General features: G+C 47.7%; 1 protein-coding gene across 6 annotated transcripts in view; it reads right to left on the reverse strand.

Moving 5' to 3' along the window:
* Window positions 1-22,524, reverse strand: part of Cracdl (CRACD like) — a 120,555-nt gene that overhangs the window by 55,910 nt on the left and 42,121 nt on the right. The window contains exon 1 of one of the 6 annotated variants that reach the window (XM_021230291.2): window positions 5,337-5,671. The exons of the other annotated variants lie outside the window; for them this stretch is intronic. Coding sequence (XP_021085950.2) covers window positions 5,337-5,410 — 74 coding nt within the window. The 5' untranslated portion in view covers window positions 5,411-5,671. Of the gene's footprint in view, window positions 1-5,336; window positions 5,672-22,524 lie in introns of those variants that run through there. 6 annotated transcript variants of the gene reach the window in all.

Genomic DNA, 22,524 nt, shown 5'->3' on the forward strand with positions numbered 1-22,524 from the left:
TGGACAGCAATCCAGTTAATTTCAATCAAGTTCTGCTCTTAGCACAGTAGCATCTACTCAAGTGCCAGGTCCTCAGCCTGATAGCAAGCAATGCATGCATTCCAGGAGCATCTTGCTGTCCTTCATCCTGAGGATCTTTGTTTTGGCCATTGCTTTGGTTACAATGAGTCGAACAAAGAGGTAGAGTCCGTAGTGGTACTTACCCTCTCTTTTGCAAGACTCTTCCTAGCAACTAGATAAATTCACAAGGACTGAATGTGCCCCACCCTTCTCCACTCTTTCACTCTTGTCTTTGCCCTTGTGAGAGGCATACCTTAAAAACCAGGCCCTTCAAAACCATCCACACACGTCAGTGAAATTAGTCACTGTGATACCCAGGGAAAGGTGCAGCCTCCAGCAATCAATTAGATGACAAATAGTAGCAAAACAAAACAAAATAAAAAACAAACAAACAACAACAACAAAAAGGCAAACCTGGAGGAAAGAGAATCTGAGTTCTGCAATTACCACATTATAAGCCTGTACTGTCCACTTGTCCCCAACAACAAGATCAGAGGATACACAAAGGAACAGAAAAATAACGCTCATTTAAAGGATTAAAATAAACCAACTTAAAATACCTCTGAAAACGATCTTAGTGGCTACTCTAAGACAAAGACTTTAAACAATTGTCTTAACGAGGCTCAAAAAGCTAACGGAAGATGTGGATAATATCAAGAAAACAATGTGTGCACAATATTGAAATGTCAACAGACAACCTGAGAAGGAAGACAAAAAAGAAATCCTGGAAATGAGAATAAAGTGAAAAACTGATTAGAAGGCTCCAAAGGCAGAATTGAGCAGGTAGAAGAATCAACAAGCTTGAAATGAGGCCAATGTATGTTAGTGAATCTAAAGAGAAAGAAAGTCAATGGAATTAAAATCAATGTAGTACGGAAGATTTGGTGAAAACTCCCCAAGTTTGATGAAAGAAATAAATACAAACATCTTAGAAGTTGAGTTAAATCCAAGTAGGCTGAATTCAGTCCAAAAACATAACACACATTATAATGAAACTATTGGTAGACAAAGAGAAAAATGTCTTAAGATCAGCAAGAAAGACATTAAGGCAGATGAGAGAGACCACCTTTCCCTTGTGGCAGGAGAACAGGAATGACGTATTATTAGGACACTATTAAATCCTCTTCAAGCTAGCTATAAGCCTATATCACAAGCATTGCTTTAACTGTTGTGAAAGATCACACAGAAACACAAAGTAGATCAAGGACTGCCCACAGTGAGGAGAGGACTATGGTAAGAAGGGGTAAGTCACTGCTAATGGGTGGGAGTTTAAAATGTTCCATAGTCAGATCATGTTCCCATAAGCACAACTGTTAAAGCCCACTGACTGCATTGTGTACAAAGGCTGACATTATGGTATGTATGTGTATTATGTTGCCAGAGGGGGACAAGGATGGAGGAAAGGCATTTTTCGGAAAGAGAATCTGATACAATTTGTCTCCAACAAACTCATGCTAAAACAAGTACTAGATGGGACTGGAGAGATGGTTCAGTGATTAGGAATGCTCCCTGCTCTTTTGAGTTAGGTGGTCAGTACCCTATCAGACAACTTACAACTGCCTGGGACTCCAGTCCCAGGGAATCTGACACCCTTCTGGTCTCTAACGGCACTGCACAAACATGCATAAACCACATACGCATACACACTCTCACAGACGCATTCACTCACACATAAACACGCACACTTACACACATGTACTCACACTCACACACACAATCTTAAAGAGAGCTGCCAGAGGAAAGATGACCCCATGTGAGATGAAGTCAAGAACAGAAAGCAGAATAAACGTGGGGAGACCCACACATCATCAGGAGGTGGCAGGCTGGATTCCAATCAGAGCCCCCCAAACGCACAAGCAGTATAAACGTGGGGAGACCCACACATCATCAGGAGGTGGCAGGCTGGATTCCAATCAGAGCCCCCCCCCCAAGCGGCATAAGTCCACACCTCAATCCTGCTTTCCCCATTCCAGACACCCATGTCCTTCTATGTCAGCATCTTTACAGACATTGTCCCCTCTGAAGGGACACCAGGTTCCCTGCTCCAGCCTCATGGTGTTCTCACTGACCCGCCCCATCCTTCAGACTTCAGCTTCGACGGCCATGGAAGGCTCATGGGTTCCTCAGGGTGAACCAGCAGCTCCTTCAACAGACTACAAGAGCCCCCGCCCCTTTCCACTCAAGGGGCAGAGCTGTTGGATACTCGTGCGCTTGTGTGATTATCTGACCTGGTGCCTGCTTGCAGCTGTACACCTGCTCCCTAGCCAGTACACTTAACCCATCTCCCCTTCTCTTGGGGGAAAGGAAAAGACAAAAATAAATTATGACTTAAACTATTGTTCTCTGGTGAGTCACGCGAGGATCTGCCTTCTCCCTTTTTTAGAAAAATAAGTTTCACATCATTGAGGCAAACGGGATGTGCAATTCTCACAAAGTTCTTGTGAGAACTCTCTGCCGAGAAACAGCACCAGCTTGCTGGTTAATGATATTGTTATCCTCAGGGACAGAGGAGCTGGACGGCTGTACCCACCGAACAGAGGGAGCGACACAGACTGGATGTCAGGACAGTCTACATCTCTCTCTGACAGTGACAGACGCCTGTCTGTTCTGAAGCATGTACCCGGATGCTTGTGACCCTTCCTCTATGCGTGTGTCAGGAATTGAAGGCGGTGACAGACATACACGGACAGGGGGTCCTAAGCAAGGGGCTCAAGTGGGGTGGACCCCCAGCTGCTGCCGGGAGAGCCAGCACTGAGCAGAGAAGGGAAGTAAAGGAACTGGATGGCTTGTCAGTGTTGAAGCTTCCTAATATCTTCTAATTAGCTCCCATCTTAAATAAATAAGAAAGCTTGGCCTGGAAATACAAGCTTTCTTGCTAAGTATGTAAATTTGAAAGTGACTATGAAAAAAAAAACTAAGTTAGGTACTAGCAGGGCACCATCGCAACCCAAGGGCATTTATAAACACTGTTGAATGAATTAATGAATGAATGAACGAACGAATGAACGAATGAACGAACAAACAAACCACTTCTTAGTAACATTCACTAGAGAAATTCTTATTAAACTTCCTATTAAAAATGAGATGGCAGGCACACCCCACTCACAATTCCACTGCCAAGATCACCTAGCGTTCCCGGATTTGAGGGACAGACTTTGAAATCTGGGACTCTGCTTGACCATGCCACAGTTAGCTCACTAGCCTGAGAGGTTTTCCCTCACACTAGAGTCACACGGAGCCGAAGCCTGGTGGCTCTGAGGCACTGCTGGGAGAGAGTGAAGAAATATGGGGCAGAACAGGGCCTGGGTAAGGGGCTTTGCCTCTCCCTAGGCTTCCTTTCCGCTGTGGTCAGGGCAGGGACAGCACAGGAGGGAAGACCGCATGAGGCGTCAGGCCACAACTCTTGGGAGGGTTTCTTTGCTGAGAAAACACACGACAAGGAGCCACTCACAAAATTAACAGCATCGTTTGCGAGTGCACAGATAGGATCTTATGTAAGACAAGACTACCGCTTTCTGAAAATTGCATAACAGTTGATTTGGTGGTATTCAGAGACCCTATACACAGGCGAATTAAGTTCCTTCGTGGAATCCACATGACTAGTCTAGCACACGCTCATATACACAGGTGTCTACGTTTACCAGCAACCTCTACCACACAAACACACTGGAGTGAAATTCACTTTTTAGATGACAATGTACAGCAGCTTTCACAAGACCAGGCGTGAAACATTAGTTTAGACATTTTCAGGTTGTTAGCATAGAAAAAAAAATATATATACACATATTTCAGATGTCTGACCAAATCATTTCTTAAAAAATAGCTAAGCAAGGAGCTTCAAACTTTACAACCTTATTTTAGAAACTATATTTGCATAATTCTTGGGGAAATATAATATAAATCCATGCTAATGCTGGGGTGTGTCTTGAAAAGATACCTTTAACTTGACAATGTCCAGTCTCCAGATGTGAGCCGTACCAGAAGCTAACTGCTGAACACAAGAATGACAGACAGGGCCCTGGAATCTGGGCACAAGCAACATTTTCACAAGCTGGCTTGTTTTCAACTTTCTGAGTGTATTAAGGTAATACACTGCTTAGTCACACATCCGCTGAAATTAATGCTTGTGTTTTCCAGAATATGACATATATGACTGGTGTCCCTGCAGTTCAGCAGATGTACATCTGAGGGGAATTATGTAGGAAAACATGACCCAAAGCCTATTAACAGACAAGACACTATGCTACCCTGGACCATTTGAAACAAGCAGCATCAGACACAAAGGTTAAGCAACTGTCAGTAAACTCCTTATGGAACAGTAGCAAAGATGACAGCTTATACTAGGGAAAGCCGTGTGCATATAAGACAGCATTCATAAGGAGTCCTTGAGTTGTTGGGTCATTATTCCTATGTAACAATAGGAAAAAAACAATGAGGCTTATGGGATGGACTATCTGACTAAAATCCTCAAGCGATATCTACTGCCAGGATGGCAAGTGGGTCCCTTCGAAAAATCAACTTCTCAAGACCGCCCATCCAGCCAGAGGGACGGCAGACGCACGGTCTCCAGGACATGATGGAGGTGGCCATACCAGGAATTTTCCAACTGGGGTATGAGACATACAGTGTCCTTATGCTAAGCAAGTGAATTTGAACCAGCTATAGATACGCTTCCCTTTGTACCCAGTGCACAGAATTGCAAGGCGCTGAGAGCCAAGAGCCAAACACCTGTGAGGGATGAGGTTCGTGGGCTGGAGGGGTTGGCTATGTGCACAGGAGCGCAGGCAGGGTGTCATCCATGGATGTGTCTGTCAGCTGGGAGCCAGCCCTTTAAAGCCGAGCTTTAATAACAACTGTGATGTCCTTCCATCTTGACCTCTGCATCGGTCCCTGCACTCCAGGGACATCAGTTATGCCTTGTAGACCCAAGGTACAAGGATGAAACATTAAAACACGGTGCACTCTGTTTACCTAGTCTTCTATGTCTCTCCTCCTCCCTTCTTCCCCTTTCCTTCCTTCCTTTTTCTCTTGTATCTGAATGTGTGTGAAAGGAAAATTATCATTTGGCTCCAAAATCCACACAACGGGAGAAGACAGGATAAAGTTCACAAGAAGGGGGAGGGGGAGGGATCACAGATATTCTAGAACATAAGACACTAGGGACTGAGGGACTGGCCTCAGCCTCAAGGGCGGTAAGGACCCGGGCCCTGGCAATGACCAAGTGGCCGGCCTCCCTGGACTCACCCCACCTCACCCCCCTGCTCTCAGGGGCGCACCTGGGGTCAGGCCTGACGCATTGGTAAAAGGCAGCCATCTTCCTGAGCGTGCAGCGAGCCTCTGGCTCTCTCATCCTTCTGGAAACTAGCAGCAGGGAGAAGAGTGCGCCTCCCTGCCCACCCGCGAGGGGCTCAGGGCTCTCAGAACACCACGGGGCACTGGGCACAAGTTCTTGTCCCTGTTCCCCCAGCAACTCCTCTGAGCCATGAGGAAGTGGGGTTTCTGCCAACTACGGCGCCCGCCCGGCGCTCTCCGGAGCTCCTTGGGCAGGTGTGCAGGCTCAGGGCAGTTCCAGCTTTCTGAAAGGCACAAGCACTTCCTTCTCCCGAGGGCCAGGAGTGGGGGTGGCCTGACTCCTTGGGGAGTTGGTCTGGAGTGGTTGTCACCTGCCTCACTGTGACGGGAGTCACTTCTGCACCGCAGAGGGCAGAGCACAACAAACTCGGGGCATTGTCTCACTGTGCTCCCCAGGGACGAGGCCGAGGAGGCTGAGGTCAGGACTGTAACCTCCGACAGGAATGAAGACGGTCCAAACAGGCACTTGGCTCCTCCCCTTGGCTAGCCCCAGGAAACCGGAATTCCTCCGGGAGTCCCACGCTGAGGGAAGGAGAAGGCTGAATGGAGCCTGTGCCAGCCAGAGAAGGAATTTGTCTCCCAGGAAGGGATTTCACAGTTCTGCCAACTCAGATCACCTCGCAGGAGAGAATGAAGCCCAGACAAGGACAGCTCAGTGATGGGCAGGACCACACCCTGGTCAGGACTGCTTAGTTCTATGCATACCCCTGGGCCTCTGTTTAAACCTAAATCTCCTATCAGGACCCTGAGGAGGGGCGCTGGGAGGAGCTAGATGACTGGATCTCTGTGTTCTTCCCAGCATGGCCACAAGGAATACACTCCTTTCTCTGTTTTCTTCATTAATTCAGTTCTTCAGTTGGCTGACTGAGGACAGGGTGTCCCAGCTCAGCCTGTCAGGGCTAATGGCCCAGGCTCTAACCCTAACAACTCTCCACATGAGGAAGGTCAGATCCTGGGAAGAAAAGAGATCAAATGTGGAGAAAATCTAAAACATATTCGGAACTGAACCACTCCCATTCCTACCCCTGAGCCGCACAGCCCTTCCTGCCCCCATCAGGTCCATTCTGCAGAGCCAGGGGCGGTGGTATGGGGCGGGGACATGCTCATCTCCACCCCTGCATGCTTCTCCCCAGCTTCCCCTAGAAGCTTATCATGATATCTTGGACCCTACACATTTTCGGACAGCTTTTCCGGGGGCTTCCCAAACGATGCTTGTAGCTGTGTACAGGCTAACTACGTTTCTTGTGTCTCTGAAAGCATTTCCCCCCTGCTAAGCTGCAGAGCGCACCTGGCAGGTGCAAGGCCACGCCCACCCAAGAAGTCACCAGTGCCAGCCTCTCTGGCTGGGATCTCTGCCTCTCTCTGGGACAAAGCCAAGAACTTAGTGACATCCTCTTCTGCCTACCTGCAGCTGTCCCTTCAAAATAATAGACTCCAGCAACCAGCCGGGCAAGGCCACCTGACTCAAGTTCAGCAGAGACAGACTGCCAGGGGCTGCTACAGTCGGCAGTTCCTAAGCAACATCTCCAGTGTTGACAGGAGGTGCTAGGCAACTAATGAGCGTGGGGTGTGACTCTGTATTATTAAAATCCAGGCAACACTGTGACTTCTGAGGGTGGCTCTAAAAACGTCCTTCTTCTGCTTTCCAAAATTGCTCTGTACAGAGCCCTGGCCCAGAAGTTTACAATCTAAAGAGAAAACCGTGACAAGAATAGTTAACGATGAGAAAAAACAGTGGACACCAAGGGTTCTGGAGATCATCTATACCCCTCTTCTCTCCATGGGGGGACGCTGGTTACAGTCTGCAGGTCCCTGCTGCCACCTATCCTGTCCTCTTGTAGGGAGAAGGACAAGCTGACAGTCCCCTGTGTCCTGGGAAGCAACTTGGGAGCCCCTGCAGCAGGGTGACAGGTGACTGCCGCTCCTAAGGAGCAGTAAGAGTTAGCAGCAAAGGAGGCCAAACCACAGGACAGCGACCTTGGTAATTCCAGCCTGGAGAGCCAGACAGATTGAGTTTAGGGGTCACATGGTGGCCTGAAAGAAAATGTCCCTCAAATAGAGTGTCACCATTAGGAGGTGTGGCCTTGCTGGAGAAAGCCTGTCCCTGTGGGGATGGGCTTTGAGGTCTCTGTCGATAAAGCTTCCCTCAGTGTGACAGCCAGCAGACCTTCTGTTGCCTCTGAGTCAAGACGCTAAGGACTCTCGCTGCCTGCGTGCCGCCACTCTCCTGCCGTGAACTGGACCTCTGAAACTGCAAGGGAGCCACCCCAACGAAATGTTTTCACTTGGAAGAGTTCGTGGCCACGGTGTCTCTAGGTGTGACCTGCCCTCTCTCAGGCACCCTCAAAGTGCTTTATCACTGCCACGGCCCAGCATCCGGAACGGTGCTCAGCGCAGAATGGCCCAGGAGAGGCTGTGTGGCATCTTGTGGCTGCACCTCTGCATGTCCAAGCATCAAGCTTCCCCGAAGAGCAGGCAGGCAGATGAGAGGCAGGTCCTGACGCAGCCCTCACGGCCTCCACACACGTCTCCACCTCCCAGCATGCTCTCCGTGGCACAGTGCACACATTTTACACGGCTGCTCATTTTTAGCCAAAGGATCCAAGAATTACTCTTTTCTTTTTTTGCTCCAACGTCTAAGCCATGTTTCTCTGGGATGGGGACTAGTAGTACCCGTGTGTATCTTTTATAATGCAGTTTATAAACTACAACACAAAATCTTTTATGTAAAAGTATCTAATGTTTTCATGAATAGGACCTCTGTCTTGGTCCACTTTCTCTTTCTAAAACTGAATAATACTACATAGTAGATAATTTATAAAGAATGAAGGTTTATTTAGCTCAGAGCTCTTCTGGGAGGTTCAAGGTTGGGGGGGGCTGGTGTTGGTAGCGACTCTAAAGAATCTTGAACAGCCTAGGATACCACCTTGAGAGAGGAACACACACGAGACAGAGCCAAGTTGGCATTTGTTTGTTTGTTTATTTATGTATTTATTTTGAGACAGGGTTTCTCTGTGTAGCCCTAGCTGTCCTGGAACTTGCTCTGTAGACCAGGCTGTCCTAGAACTCTTAGAGATTTGCCTACCTCTGCCTTCAGAGCAGTGGGATTAAAAGTGTGCACCACCACACCTGTCAAACGGGCTTTTATAATAGGCCCACTGGAAGTAGCCCACAAAACCATGGATAGGTCAGTTCATTCTTAAAGACTTTGCTTGCTCATCTTTTTCTCTGTGTCTTTCATTTTGTAAGTGTCTCTGTGTCTGCATGTTTACATGTACAGGCATGTGTATGTGCATGCATGGGTGTGGGGGTCATGGTGTCATGAATGTGCATACATGGATACTGAGAAAGGGTCTCTCATTCGAACCCAGAGCTTGCAAATACAGCTCAAGGATTCCCCCTTCTCTGTCTCCAGTGCTGGGTTACAGGCAGGCTGCCATACCTACCTGGCACTTGCATGGGTTTCCAGGGTCCCAAGCTCCAATCTTCATGTTTTTGAGTCAAGTGCTTTATCTACTAAGCCAGTTCCCCAGCCCACTCATCTTTTAATGCCTCACAATGGAGATTAAATTTCAACTTGAATTTTGGTGAGGACATTCAAACCATAGTAACATCCTAGGCTCCCTGGAATGCATTTACTCAAAAGGATTATCACAAATGAAGCAGGTCCTGGATAGTTTCTATTCCCTCTCATCTAACGCTCACACCCACCAGGGGTTTGAAGGTTTGGCTCACTCAGTGTTACAAGAAGAGGATACAGGGTCTTTGCGGTTGGACAACTAGTCCAAGATCACTGAGCCAGTAACTGAAAATCTGATGCTCAAATCAAAGTTTACACATCACCCAAGTGTGCGCCTATCCTATGATGGCAGCTACCTGCTAAGAAACGCTGGTCAAGAGCTCGAGGGATTGGTCAAGTTCCACCACTTTGGGGCTGGCAATCAGACAGACTGTAGCAAAAGCCTTTTAGACCTCATCTTGCTGTGTTAGCCATTTCTCTTCTGGGGCATTTGTCCTAAAGAGATAAATCAAGGGAATATCAAAGGGACTCATTAATGCGAAACAGAGAGAGACTCAAGACCCAGTCAGTTAAAAATCATGTTATGGATGTGGGAGAATGCCCACAGCAAATTGCAAGGAGGCATCAACGGCGCTTCTGAACATGAGTTTCATCATCCAAGAGCCTGGCGAACAAGGATTCTCTTTTAGTCACTTTGGGCTACGACCCTTGACTTCCGAGATACTCCCATATGATGTTGATGGCACTGCCCACATTCTCCCTCTGATGACAGTGTGCTGCAAGGTGGTGCAGGAGGAACCCATTTTTATTGCACAGAAGATTCTCTCGGGTGGAGGTGTAGCTTAGTAGCAGAACTTGGCATGCATGGGGGCTCTGGGTTCAGCGGCAAGCTCTGAAAAAAAGAATAGCTTATACCTACAAGGAAGGAAGGAAGGCTGGAGTCACGCCTGGGTCAGGGACTCTGCACTGGAAATGCTCACTGTTTCACTAGGTTGTGTCAGTTTTCTCACTGAATGTATATTTTTGTTCATGATTAGAATATGCTCCATGAGTCAGACTTGAGTTTGGAGTTGAGTTACTTTCCCTCGCCAGGGCTCTGTTCCCTCCCTCAGATGTCCTTGGGAGGCTGTGAGTATTCAAGGAGTTCCTCTGTTTGAGTGTCCACCCTGTGCCTGGTACACAATTGGGACTGTCAGCCTCAGCTCTTACCCCTCCACCATCGGAGACGACAAGCCATTTCTGTGGTTTCACCAAAGTATTTTCTTTCTTTTTCTTTTCTTTTCTTTCTTTCTTTCTTTCTTTCTTTCTTTTTTTTTTTTTTTTTTTTTTTTTTTGCACTGGCTTCCTTATCTGTCTCCATATCGTCTCTGCCACAGAGCTGAAGAGGAAGCTTAGAGTTTAGAGCACCATGTTGCAAAGGAGGCAGCCAGCTTGCCCAAGGCAGCCAGGAACCTTCCAACCCAGCCATAACTTTTCTGGTTCATTCCCCACAGCCCCTCTTGCACACCCCACACAGCGGCTACACTCTGTCCAGAGGGCAGAAACAGGGCCTAAACTAGAACGGCCTAGGACAGGAATGCAGCCCTGGGGCCCAGCCACCTGGGAAACAAGCCGAAAGAGCCTCACATCATGTACCACTAAGCAAATGTACCCCCCCACAGGGGAACCCTCAGTCATGCATGAATTTCTAGACCTTGCAATATGCTTTTCCTTGTGTGAAATTGTGAATGTTCAGGCTGTTTAAGCAACTCTGGGAGAGAAGATAGGATTGTGGACTCTAAGGTTTTTATTTTAATTTAATTTACTTATTTATTTATTTTTGATTTTTCAAGACAGGGTTTCTCTGTGTTTTTTTGGAGCCTGTCCTGGAACCCACTCTGTAGACCAGGCTGGTCATGAACTCACAGAGATCTGCCTGCCTCTGCCTCCTAAGTGCTGGGATTAAAGGTGTGCGCCACCAACGCCCAGCTTAATTTTTATTTTTTAATAGCTGCAAAGTTAAGTTAAGAAAACTAAACCAGAGATGTTCATAATGCCATTAACACACGAGTTAACTTATGAATCTTCCCTTAGATTGGTGTTGCTCAGATTAACTGTTACAAGTAGCTCCTGCCGTGTTACGTATCCTTTTCTTGTTTCATATCTTGAAAATGCTATCACAAAGAACCCAAAATCTGCCATGGACCACACAGATATTGAACGGAGTCCCTCAAACGGAAAGAGTTTCCATAAGGCTCTGCCCTGTGCATAGGTTTCCATTGTTCTTTCCAGCAGAATATTACTTGGGTGGGGAAACTGAGGGTAGGGCTGGAGAAACAGCTCAGAGTTGAGAGTACTTGCTGCTCTTGCAGAGGACCTGGATTCTGTTCCTAAACCCCACATGGTGGTTCACAACCTGCTGTAACTCTAGTTCTGGGGGCTTCAGCACCCTCTTCTGACATCCATGGATACAAAGCATCCACACAGCACACATACACACAAACACACAGACAAGACACACTCAAAAATATAAGATAAAAAAAATCAAGAGGAGCTGGGCGTTGGTGGTGCACGCCTTTAATCCCAGCACTCAGGAGACAGAGGCAGGCAGATCTTTGTGAGTTTGAGGCCAGCCACGTCTACAGAGTGAGTTCCAGGACAGCCTCCAAAACCACATAGAAACCCTGTCTCAAAAAAGAATATCAAGAGGAAGAGACAGAGGAAGAGGAGGAGAAAGACCTAGAGTAGCACCCCTCTGGGAAAAAGGAGACAACAGAAGTTGTTCCATTTCAGGCCACACGGGGTCAGTTAGTACCACCCCAGAACACCCCTACCCTTTCCCAGAATGCAAAGGAGACCATTTGAGAACTTCTTCAAGATGGGACCAAGTGCTGTGACCTCTTCTCAGGCCCTTGAGGAATCCACGCTGCAGAAAAGAGTGGGTTTGGGAGCTCTCTGGAAGACCCGTGGGCAAGAGTTGCTCAACGAGTGTCTTCTGCTTTGGTCTGAGGTCAGACTCCTATTGTCATCAGCTGTTACCACCATGCCAAGCTCAGGTAACAAAGACATGGGTATTTTCTACCCAGAAAGGCTGGTCCTCCATGACTGCCATAGTGCTGCTTCCAGCTGGAGTCACAGACACTGACTGAGCGGCCACTATCACCCCAACCCTGTCCCTCAGATCATGTAAGGGAAGGCAAAGCTTTGCCATAACAACTCCACTCCTAGTAACCTTGGGCCTGGCTACCCTCCATGTTCCTCTCCCTGGGCCCACGTGACTCAGGTCAACACCAGCTAATCACCACGTAGATTACACACAAATGCGGCCAAGGCACAGCAATGTCCTTTCCCACACTGCCGCACGGTAAAGCACCAGGAGGCGGAGCCATGGGCAGAGTGTGGAGCCAGCCTCTCATCCCCCTGAGAAGGCACGCTACAGAGAAAGACTTGGCTCAGGTTTGTGATGAGTTACTGGCAAAGGCACAAGTAGGTGCTTGGCCACCTAACTCCCAACTCCCTGCTCTTCTTCCTGAAGTCGGTGAAGCCCAGCAGACTAACAGCCCCCCCAGCTTTATCCTGCTAGGCATTGCGTTCCCAGGTAACAGCTGTCAGGCTTGTCAGTCACCCTGCAGGGTGTGAGGAGCAGGTCCTATCTCTGACAGGGAAAAAGGGATGTCCCAGCTGACACACAGAGCAGGAGAGAATGGAAAAGGCCCGGGCCAGCCGAACTGCTATCCAACGTTCTATTATCCGCAGGAAGTTGGGTACAGAACTACCCTGAGGGAGACAAAGCTCCACTGGAAGCCTCAGGAATCCCTGGAAATACTGTGTAGCAAGAGAATAAAGAATCAGGTTTCAGCACTAAGAACAGAAACAAAGGGTAATAAGTGACATGAACCAGCTGGCCAGTGGACGCTGTTTGCCCTGGGGGGGGGCAGGCTGGTGAGCTGTGGGCTGGAAAGCAGCCACTAACACCAACAATTTACTCTCAGAAATATTGAGCACTATTGCCAATAAATACGATCTGTCTATCTGTTGGTTCGCACTTAGTTAACTCCCAAGCTTCCCTCCAACCAACTTGATCCCAGGGTAAGACACACACCTGCAAACTGGCTTGTCACACTTGGGAACAAAGCCACAGTGTTCCAGAGATCATCCTGGAAGGGCATCTGAGTTTGGAGTCCAATGTGAAGATTTCAAGAAATAATAGAATTATCAAACCCCAAATTGTGCACCTTCATTTGCCTGTATTTTTAAATTCAGTAAAAACGTAGCTAGTATTTGAATGCCTTTATAAGTCTAAAATCACCTTGGTGGGTTAGCAACTAAAAGGTATTAAATTAGCTTCTATTTTAACTTTAATCTAAAAATAGCTTTGCCAGCCAGCACAAATGCACCACAAAGCTTAAATCTTCTGTTAACTGTTTTCACATTTTCCCATCCTGTTACAAGGCAGGAGCTGGAACCTAGTAAGGGCCAGCTTTGTGTTCACAACACAGGACACATGTGTTAGACCACAGTAAATGGCTTTACATATAAATGAATGTATTGGGTGTTTCATTTTAGTCACCACTAACCACAGTTTCTGCTTTAGGAGAGGCCTCATGAGGAAAGATTAGTCAAAGGGGCAGAACCTGGTACCACTCTCCCATTGCCTGTCCATGGCAGACATCAACAATCTATCACAGCATCATTCTCTGGACTACTCACAGTGCAATACTACTAACTGCCAGTTGCTCAGATCTACACATGGCTAGAGAATATTAGCAGAAATAATGATAAATCTGCAGAACTAGGTTCTGTCCTAATATCACTAACAAGCTGAGTGATGAGAGGACAATCTCAGGTGTGATTCCTCAGGTGCTGTCTATTATTTTTTTAAGTGACTTTTTAAAGAATGAGTCTCTCACTAGCCCAAAACTTACCAAGTAGGCTATGTGGCTGGCCAGAAGGTAATAGGGATCTACTTGTCTTTACCTCTTCAGCTTTGTTATTTCAACCACATAACACCACACACGGCTTTTTATATGTGGGTTCCGGGGATCAAACTCAATTCCTTACACTTGCTTTACCGACTGAGCTATCTCTCTAGCCCAGCATGAAGTTCTTTTATGTAAAGATGTTTTATTTAGATACCACATGACACATGTTTGAGCTGAGGTTTTTTTGAGGCAGGGTTTCTGTGTGTAGCTCTGGCTGTCCTGGAACTCCCTTTGTAGACCAGACTGGCCTCCAACTCACAGAGATCCGCCTGCCTCTGCCTCCCGAGTGCTGGGGCTAAAGGTGTGCGCCACCACATGGCAATTATTTTAAAAATCTAGTTCTCAGCTGTGCCGTAGTGGTGCAAAGGCAGAGAGAGGCAGGCGGATCTTGTGAGTTCAAGGTCAACCTGGTCTACAGAGCAAGTTCCAGGGCAGCGAGGGTTACATAGAGAAACCCTATCTCGAAAAAACAAACAGCAAATCTAGTTCTCAAATGTTTGCTGTCCGAGTCATGATAACACCACAAGGCCCTTCCTACCCGCCTTGCCGCATGCCCCCAGCTGCCACACCTAGTGCTCTGCACTGTCTCCAGGGGAAATGAGAGCTCTCTGCCATGCCCACACACACCAGCAGGCTTTACCAGCACCTTGGTCATAAGAAATCTTTCCTCTCTGGGCAGCAGGCAAGCTTCCCTACCTACTCACAATTTGGTTTGCACACATTACTCTCCTGAACTTTGAGGTTTGCGGGGAAGAGGGGGGCAACTGGTTCTTTTATCTTTGATGTCCTAAGTTCATCACTCAGTAGAGGCTTGGTAAACACTTTATGATTCAGTAAGCCTCATCACCTAGGTCTAGAAAACTCAAGGAGAGTGTTCAGCAGAGAGCAAACGTTCACTCATTACAAACAAACAAACGGCATTCTTTGGAAATTTCATTAATGGAATAATATATCTTGATTATATCTATCCTTTGCTGACTTCCAAATCTCTCCTAAGACCCCCCCCCACATCTCATCTCCCTCCCAACTTCATGTCTCCCCTAAATACTTATTTTTAACCGCTGAGTCTAATTACTGCTGCTCATATGCACGTGGTCATGAGTTCATCCACTGGCCGTGGAGAACCTGTAAGTGATTCTCCTTCTCGCAGAAGTCATCAGCTGCCAATACCTTGCCAGCTAGTGGTGGGACCCAGGGAGCCTCTCCCTTCTCTGTGCTGGACATTTTAACTGACTTGGTCTTGTGCTGGTAACCACTGCCTTTGTGTGTTCTTTTTTTTTTTTTTTTTTTTTTTTTGGTTTTTACGAGACAGGGTTTCTCTGTATTGTTTCGGAGGCTATCAGTCCAGCCCGGCCTCGAACTCACAGAGATCCGCCTGCCTCTGCCTCCCGAGTGCTGGGATTAAAGGCGTGCGCCACCACCGCCCGGCCCTTTGTGTGTTCTTATGTGCAAAAGTTATCATGTCCTGAGGCCAGCACTACATGGTACTCTTTTACATTCTTTCTGCTTCCTCTTGTGTGATGCTCCTTAGCCTTGCAAGGGGTGTGGGAGTATGAGATAGATGGTCCATCTATGGCTAAGCACTCACAGTTATTATTCTCAGCTGTTTGAACATTAAAGGGTCTCAGCATTAACTGCCACCCCTGCAATAATATGCTTCTCTGATCAAGGCGGGGAGCACCACAGATATATGGACATAAACATAAATATTTAGAAGGTAGTTTGACAAAGTGACCATTTAGAAAAACAATGTCAACAGTTATACACTAAGACCTATGACTTCTCTAGTCATGGATTTTCAACCATGTTTACATTACCAGGAAAGAAATCACTCCTGTGGAGGAAACCTCAAATCCAATCAAGACAACAGTTGGTAGCCACCATAAACAGTCTTGCCACCATTACACCAGTGGACACATCTAGGTCTAGATTGCTGCATGCAGGGTTGGTTTTGGATAAGACTACTGATGTCCGTTTTACCTTGGCAGCTTACATAGCTCTTTCTGGCACAATGAAAGCTGGCCAGCATGCAGATTGTCTTGGTCAGTTTGACATTGATTTCTCTATTTCTTATAACCAAAGTATGTGGTATATTCAGCAATAATATCCTACTATCTAGTTATAGTCGGCAACCAAGAACAATGACACTAGTCCATGTTGTTTTGGGTGTTTCTGGAACCCCTCTGACCAGTAACTTGAAGGAGAGTTTCCTGGCACTGAGATTTTTATTTAATGGCCTATATCTTGAGAGAAGCATCATTTACTAATATGGTGTACGTTGGTTCAGACTTTGTAAAAATATTTAATAGGCTTACAAAATAGTGGGGTTCCATAAGGCTCCTTTATAATCCTTAATTTTGGTTAGCCCCCCCACACACACTCTGTCCCCATCACAGCTGTAACACATAACACTCACTTTTAAAGGTCTCTATCGTGTTAACTTTATTCTAAACAACTAAGACAAAAATTATTCCCAAATAGTTCATTTTGTTTGAGCCATTTGGTAAGATTCTCTGACAAAATGCCCCCGTGTGATTCAGATGCGGGGGCTGGTTTGGTTTGACATAAATATCTCCCTCTTCTATAATTCCAAAGCATCACATTTGGAGAGCGGGGACATGGAGCAATATGGAGACACATTTGGCTCATTATGTGCAAACACCTAATATTCCAAATCACTCCAGCCTCTGTATTTCAAAGGATTAAAAAAGCAACTCCCTCCCCCATTTTCCTAACTATTGGGCACAGTATATAGATGCGACACACCACTCAGCACTTAATGTCTCTGGGGTCCAGCTGGCTCCTCAACTAGACTAAAACAATCTTTGAAGATGGTACCAGTAAGCTTGATGGTTTTTGCATATGACATGGTACCCAGTGGGTGCTTAATAAACTCAGAGTTACTAATATAAGAATATACTCCACTGGCAATGGTCATTTGCAACACTGCTGTGGGCATGATGCTGGGAGGAGGACTACCAGCCTCCTCCACTGACTGATTCACAGGAAAGTGGCCAAGGAGGGCATGCAGGAGCCCATAAAAAAACAAGGACACCGGGGATTTCTCAAACCTTCCCCTTCCAGTAAGCCAAGTGTGACAGTCACAGTTTACCATGTACTGAAACTCTTGTAAATAACATGTGCTTTCTCCTTAAATGGACATTGGATTGAACATTAGGAACATCTCACCTGAGCCAGGTGACAGAGTCCATCATCACCAGGCCGACTAGGGCAGAGGTGTGGCTCTGGGGCTGAGGGCTTGCCTGACATAAACTCAGACTCGGGTTTGATCTCCACCCAGCACAGTGCATACTCTCTCTCTCTCTCTCTCTCTCTCTCTCTCTCTCTCTCTCTCTCTCTCTCTCTCTCTCTCTCTCTCACACACACACACACACACACACACACACACTCAGGTCATCAGGCAGCAAGGACTGACAGGAAGCATCACTACACAAGAGTGGGAAGTCTCCATGACTCCTATTTCTACTTGGGGGTGCCTGCTCCTGAAGCCTAACAGGGTTTCTAGCCCTCTGGCATGGGGTTAACAGAGATGAGGCACCCTAAAAGCTCTTCTCCCATATCTCCATTTTAGCAAACTTCTGGCCATGGGCAAGACCATTGGACAAACTTGTGTGGTTCTGGACTCCAAGTGAAGAGAGGAGTGTCAGGAGAGCCCCAGGTGGAACACTGCCTGGAACTTATGGACAGTTACCTGTCTAGACCACTTTGACAGTCACCTACCTTCAGAGGAAAAAGCTCCTCCCCAAGGACTCCGCCCCCTAGGCTCAGGGGCCTTACTGACTTCCTTTTCACAGTTTCAGGCTCTGAGAGGCAGGCAAATCAGACTGGGGGCTTCCCCTTTAAAAAACCTGCCCTCCAGATGGTAGTGCTCTCCTGGGGGTCCCAATGACTTCCTGACTGACAGGTTAGATGGGGTACACTTGGCACCTGCCTCAAACTCTGTCAACAACTCCAAGAATGGGAGGCCTTGGATGGAGTTTCAGCTTCTGCCCTCAGGTGGCCCCATGGGCCAGAGTCCATGATGCTAGCACCTGTCACAGACGGACGTACACATCTGCCAGGGGGAGATTCAGAGGCCTCACAGAGGGGACTTCGGTGTCCCTGACACTCACAGAGAAGTCTGGGGTGCGACACCTCAACCCACTTGGGAGCTGGTCAGAGTTACACACCTTCAGCCTTCACCCACATAATCAACATCCGAACCTGAACAGGACCCTCGGGAGACCCAAATGTGAGGCACGTGGCTTTAAACCAGTGGGCTCTCCGTGAGACTCAGCCATTTTTAAGCTCCCAGGGGGTTTTTGGTGGCAGTCATGGTGGAGTAACTATTCCAGAGGTGTGTCAGAGCTCTGGGTGTGACCTTCTCTGCATTAGGTGAACCTCAGCTGGGGTGCCGTAGGGGATACGCCCCAGGTGTAAACATCCAGTGCTCCCTGAAAGACAAGGAACTGTTGCAAGCTCAGCACCTGCCTCATGCAGACACAGAAGCCAGTCATTTCCAGCGGGTAACTTTCTGGTCTTGGAAGCAGGGAACATCATCATTGGGAAAGAGGGAGAGATCCCTCAGAACTGACCCTGTCTATTCTGAGAGATGCTTCTTACAGCACAGGTTCTGGGTAGCTCTGAAAGTCCCCCCTCCACCCCAGAGTTTGCAGGGAAGTGGTGTGTGATATTTTGGTCACATTCTAACAATAAAGATGGCCACCAGCTGATCAAAATTAACCACAGAGGTTTTGGGGGACCGAGAACAGATAGATAGGAAGCAGTAAGGCGGGGATTAGAGAGGATCTCAGGCCCTTTGGGATGGAGCAGTAAGGCGGGGCTTAGAGAGGATCTCAGGCCCTTTGGGATGGAGGCACAGAAGAGATAGGAGGCCACTGGACGCTTGTTGGCTTCTCAGATCATTCATGTTCTCACCCTGATATCTGACTCCTGATTTTTCTTATTGATAAAGAATAACTAGGCAAACACACCCAGGAAGGGAACAGCGAGGGTGACAGATCTCAAGCACAGAGGAGTGCTCAGATTCCGTGTCCCACAGTTCCCACACACGAGGCTTTCCCTGTGAGCTTAGGAGACCGAGCATAGGCCAGCAGAGGTGGGATTTCAGCCAGCGCTCAGCACACAGTGTGCAGCACCTAGAAAAGAGGCCCCACAGGTAATGAATGGGTTAATGATCACCTAGGTTTTTCCCTCACTCAAAAGGGGTTCCACTCCTAGGCACCATTGGGCAGAGGGGTCCGTGCTTTGAGAAGAACTGGAAACTAGGTTGGTTCTCCCCAGGGATCCCAATAGGAATCTGCCACAGCCATATTCTTAATACACCGTATAGCCTAAGACAGGAGCCAATGGTGTGACTCAGGACTGGACTGATCAACCCAATCAATGCTGTTACATTTCCTGGGCAAACATGCGACAGGCTTCAGAGCAAGGACAGTGAGGCTCGGAGCTGTCTGGAATTGGTGGAAGTGTTTTTCTCTTGAGCCTGGCAGTTTGTCTGCAGAAAGAGGAAACAGACACACCTAGAGACCCTAGAGTCCTGGATGCAAATATTCCTGAAGTCAGCTATATGAGACTTCAGTTATGTGTGCCACAAAAACCTGTCTCTAGTTTTAAAATGTTGAACAAGGCTTATTTGCAAGAGAAAAAAATCCCAACGAATTCCCTAAGCACAGAGGAATGGCGGGACGATGTCAAATGCATTTGAATCCCCAGAGACTGTCTGGTTCAACTTATGGATCAATAAGACAAATGGGGTTGGTACACTTCTAGAATAGCTGCATCCATGATGGATGGTGGTGAATTATAAGGTGGGTATCAGTCCATGAAGAGGCTCTTTATATTATCTTTTGTAGAGTGTTGCACATGGCAGAGATACAGTGCCCTTAAGTCCCATCGAAAGAGCCCAGTATCCAGGAAAATGGGCTAACTTTCTGGTCTGGCCCATTCTCTACATGGGTCCAGTGTGTTCTGATGACCTCACATTTTCCACCAGGAAAGGAAAGCATCTGTTCGACAGCTTCAGAGTGAGGCAGATACAGGCAGGCAGTTAGTAGCAGCAGACTCTGATGGAAAGTTCTGGAGGGTGTTCCGGAAAGTGAGCCGTCAATGCCTCTCAGGTGGGGGCCCGAGACTCCGGAGGAAGAGAACCTTAGCATGAGTCTGAGCATCACCAGTGGTCCAGAGTGGGCTAAGTCACCAAATCCAGAGGGACTGTGACAAGGGAAGACTCAGTGCTACCCTACTGAGTGCCAGAAGGGCAGGAGGATTAAGGTATCGATGGATTGAATTTATATATAGAGGACGGTCAGTACTTCTCTTACCAGACCCCAAATGCTGCACCCACCTCCAGGTAACTCAGAAGTTACCCACTGTGTGCCTTGCACTTGTGGAATTACCCCTGACTCTGCACCCACCTCCCAGGACTCAGGTGCCATCCACTGTGTGCCCAGCACCGGCTAAAATTACTCCTGGTAAGAGTCGTTGCTGGGACTCAAGCTGTGAGTTACGTTTCCCTTGCACCTGCTGATGCCAGCCAGGGCCTCTGCACATTACAGGAGTGCAGCAAGGGGCAGCAGCAAAGAGTTTCTCCCACCAGCTCTGTAGTCCCTTGGGAAGAATGTCTCTGCACAAAACTAATACAAAGTGCAGCCAGTACCATCAGCCAGATGTGGTAACTTTCCACCATGCACATAGAACGGCACATCTGGGTCTGGGCAGAACCAAAAGCATTCCACCTCGCTGTCTTCCCCACAATCTTGGTGTGACTCACCAGCCAGGGCCGGGGAAGTTTCTCACCTGTCTCAAGAGGACGGCAAGGTCTGTCACACAGAGTGCCGTTTCCAGACCCAATGAGATGATGTCATGCATAAAGGAGGCGTGGAGCTAATGGAAGGGATTATTGCTCACTGGTATTTTTGGCAGCTCGCAAAATGCAGCACATGGAGACCCACCCACACCACCCCCAGGCAAGCCTGCTCTGGCTGTCCGTCTTCACTCACTGGGATTCAGAAATAGTGCCACCCACGTGAGAAGATTTGAGGCTGGGGAGCAGCCTGTGCCGGGGAAAGTCAGAACCACAGGTGTCTCATCAGCCGCCACGGCCAGTAGAGGGCAGCAGGAGGATGGTGGGTGAGAGTCTGGGGCTAGATAAATGCCTGTCTTTCCTGCCATGGATGAGTGGCCCTGAGTTGGAGAGACAGCCAGGATGAGCACTGAAGTCCCCAGATCACCCACATGGTTCAGGTCAACGTGACTCACAGAGCTAGGCATGGTGATGGCTCAACACAGAGGGACATGTGCATCACATGTCAAATGGAGCCAGGGCCCTATCACAACTTCAAACACAGGCCTTTGGAGAATAGACAGAGCTGGAAACGGGTAGAAAAGGAGTTAAGATGCTGAGTCAGGCCGGAACCCCACTCTCTCCCACAGTGAAGTACATCAAGTCTGCCGGGCCACACCACCAGGCCATGCTCACCATCCTTACCACCCAGTCCAGTTCCAATGAACCAAAGGGCACAGGGCTGTTAGTATGACCCTGTCATACACAAAATGAATGTGCATTCCAGGTGTATATGCTGAAGTTCTAATCCATGACGTACTGGGATCAGGTGATGGGGCCACTGGGCGGGGACTAGATTATGATTGTGGAGCCCTCATGAAAGGAACCAATGCATGTATGCCCAAGTGAACTCTCTTGCTCCTTGTTTCATGTAAAGAAGGCGCCATTCATGCACGAGCCGGGGTGGATCCTCCCCACACACTGATGCCTGCCCGGTGTTCATATACTTCTGGTCCCCAGAACAGTGAGGACTGGGTTTCCATTGTTTCTAAACTCCCCTAGTCCCCACTATTCTGTTATAGAAGCACATGCTGACCAAGACCAAGGCCTTCTTTCTAGATCATGGACTCTGGCCCTGGGCTTCCTGCCCCAAACCTTGAAACAATTGACCACTGAATGGTGGAGATAGTGAGTGGGCCTGTGACACAGACAGACCGGGGTGAGTCTGTGGCAATCAGGTATCTAGAAGGATGCTAGGCACCCAAAGGGAGCCCAAGGTCAAGTAGAAGAGCTACAGTTTACATAGACGATCCAGTCAAGACACTGAAACCCATGGCTGAAATCACTTTCCAACAATGATGAAGGATGCAGCAGACAACACAGCTATGACCCATGAACTCCAGGATTAAGATTCACACCGTAAATGAAGAGAGAATCAGAAGCTGTTCCTTGAACTTCATGTCAAGAAGCCGCTAAACCACAGGAAAGGACGCTGGAGGGAAAAACAACTGCATTTTCCCCTATCGTTTTTTAAATGGAGATTAAATATACAGAAATAAGTCATACCTAAGAAGCATGATGATGCTTCCAATAGAGAAGATGTTTACAATCTAGGATGAGATAATTATTTCAGAGATATGCCTGGTGAAGGCTGACAAAAATCAGATGGATAAACTCAGTGAAAGTGCATAACGAAGAACAGAAAACACAGGTGGGGAAACACGGCCATTAGAAGCTGAGAATTGTCAAGGTGATCAACGCTGGGTTCTCACCTGGCAGAGAACCAAAACTTCCCAACCTTAACAGGATTTGTAACTTGCCTCAGG

This window comes from Mesocricetus auratus, unplaced genomic scaffold (assembly GCF_017639785.1).
Source record: "Mesocricetus auratus isolate SY011 unplaced genomic scaffold, BCM_Maur_2.0 Super-Scaffold_100021, whole genome shotgun sequence".
NCBI lineage: Eukaryota > Metazoa > Chordata > Mammalia > Rodentia > Cricetidae > Mesocricetus > Mesocricetus auratus.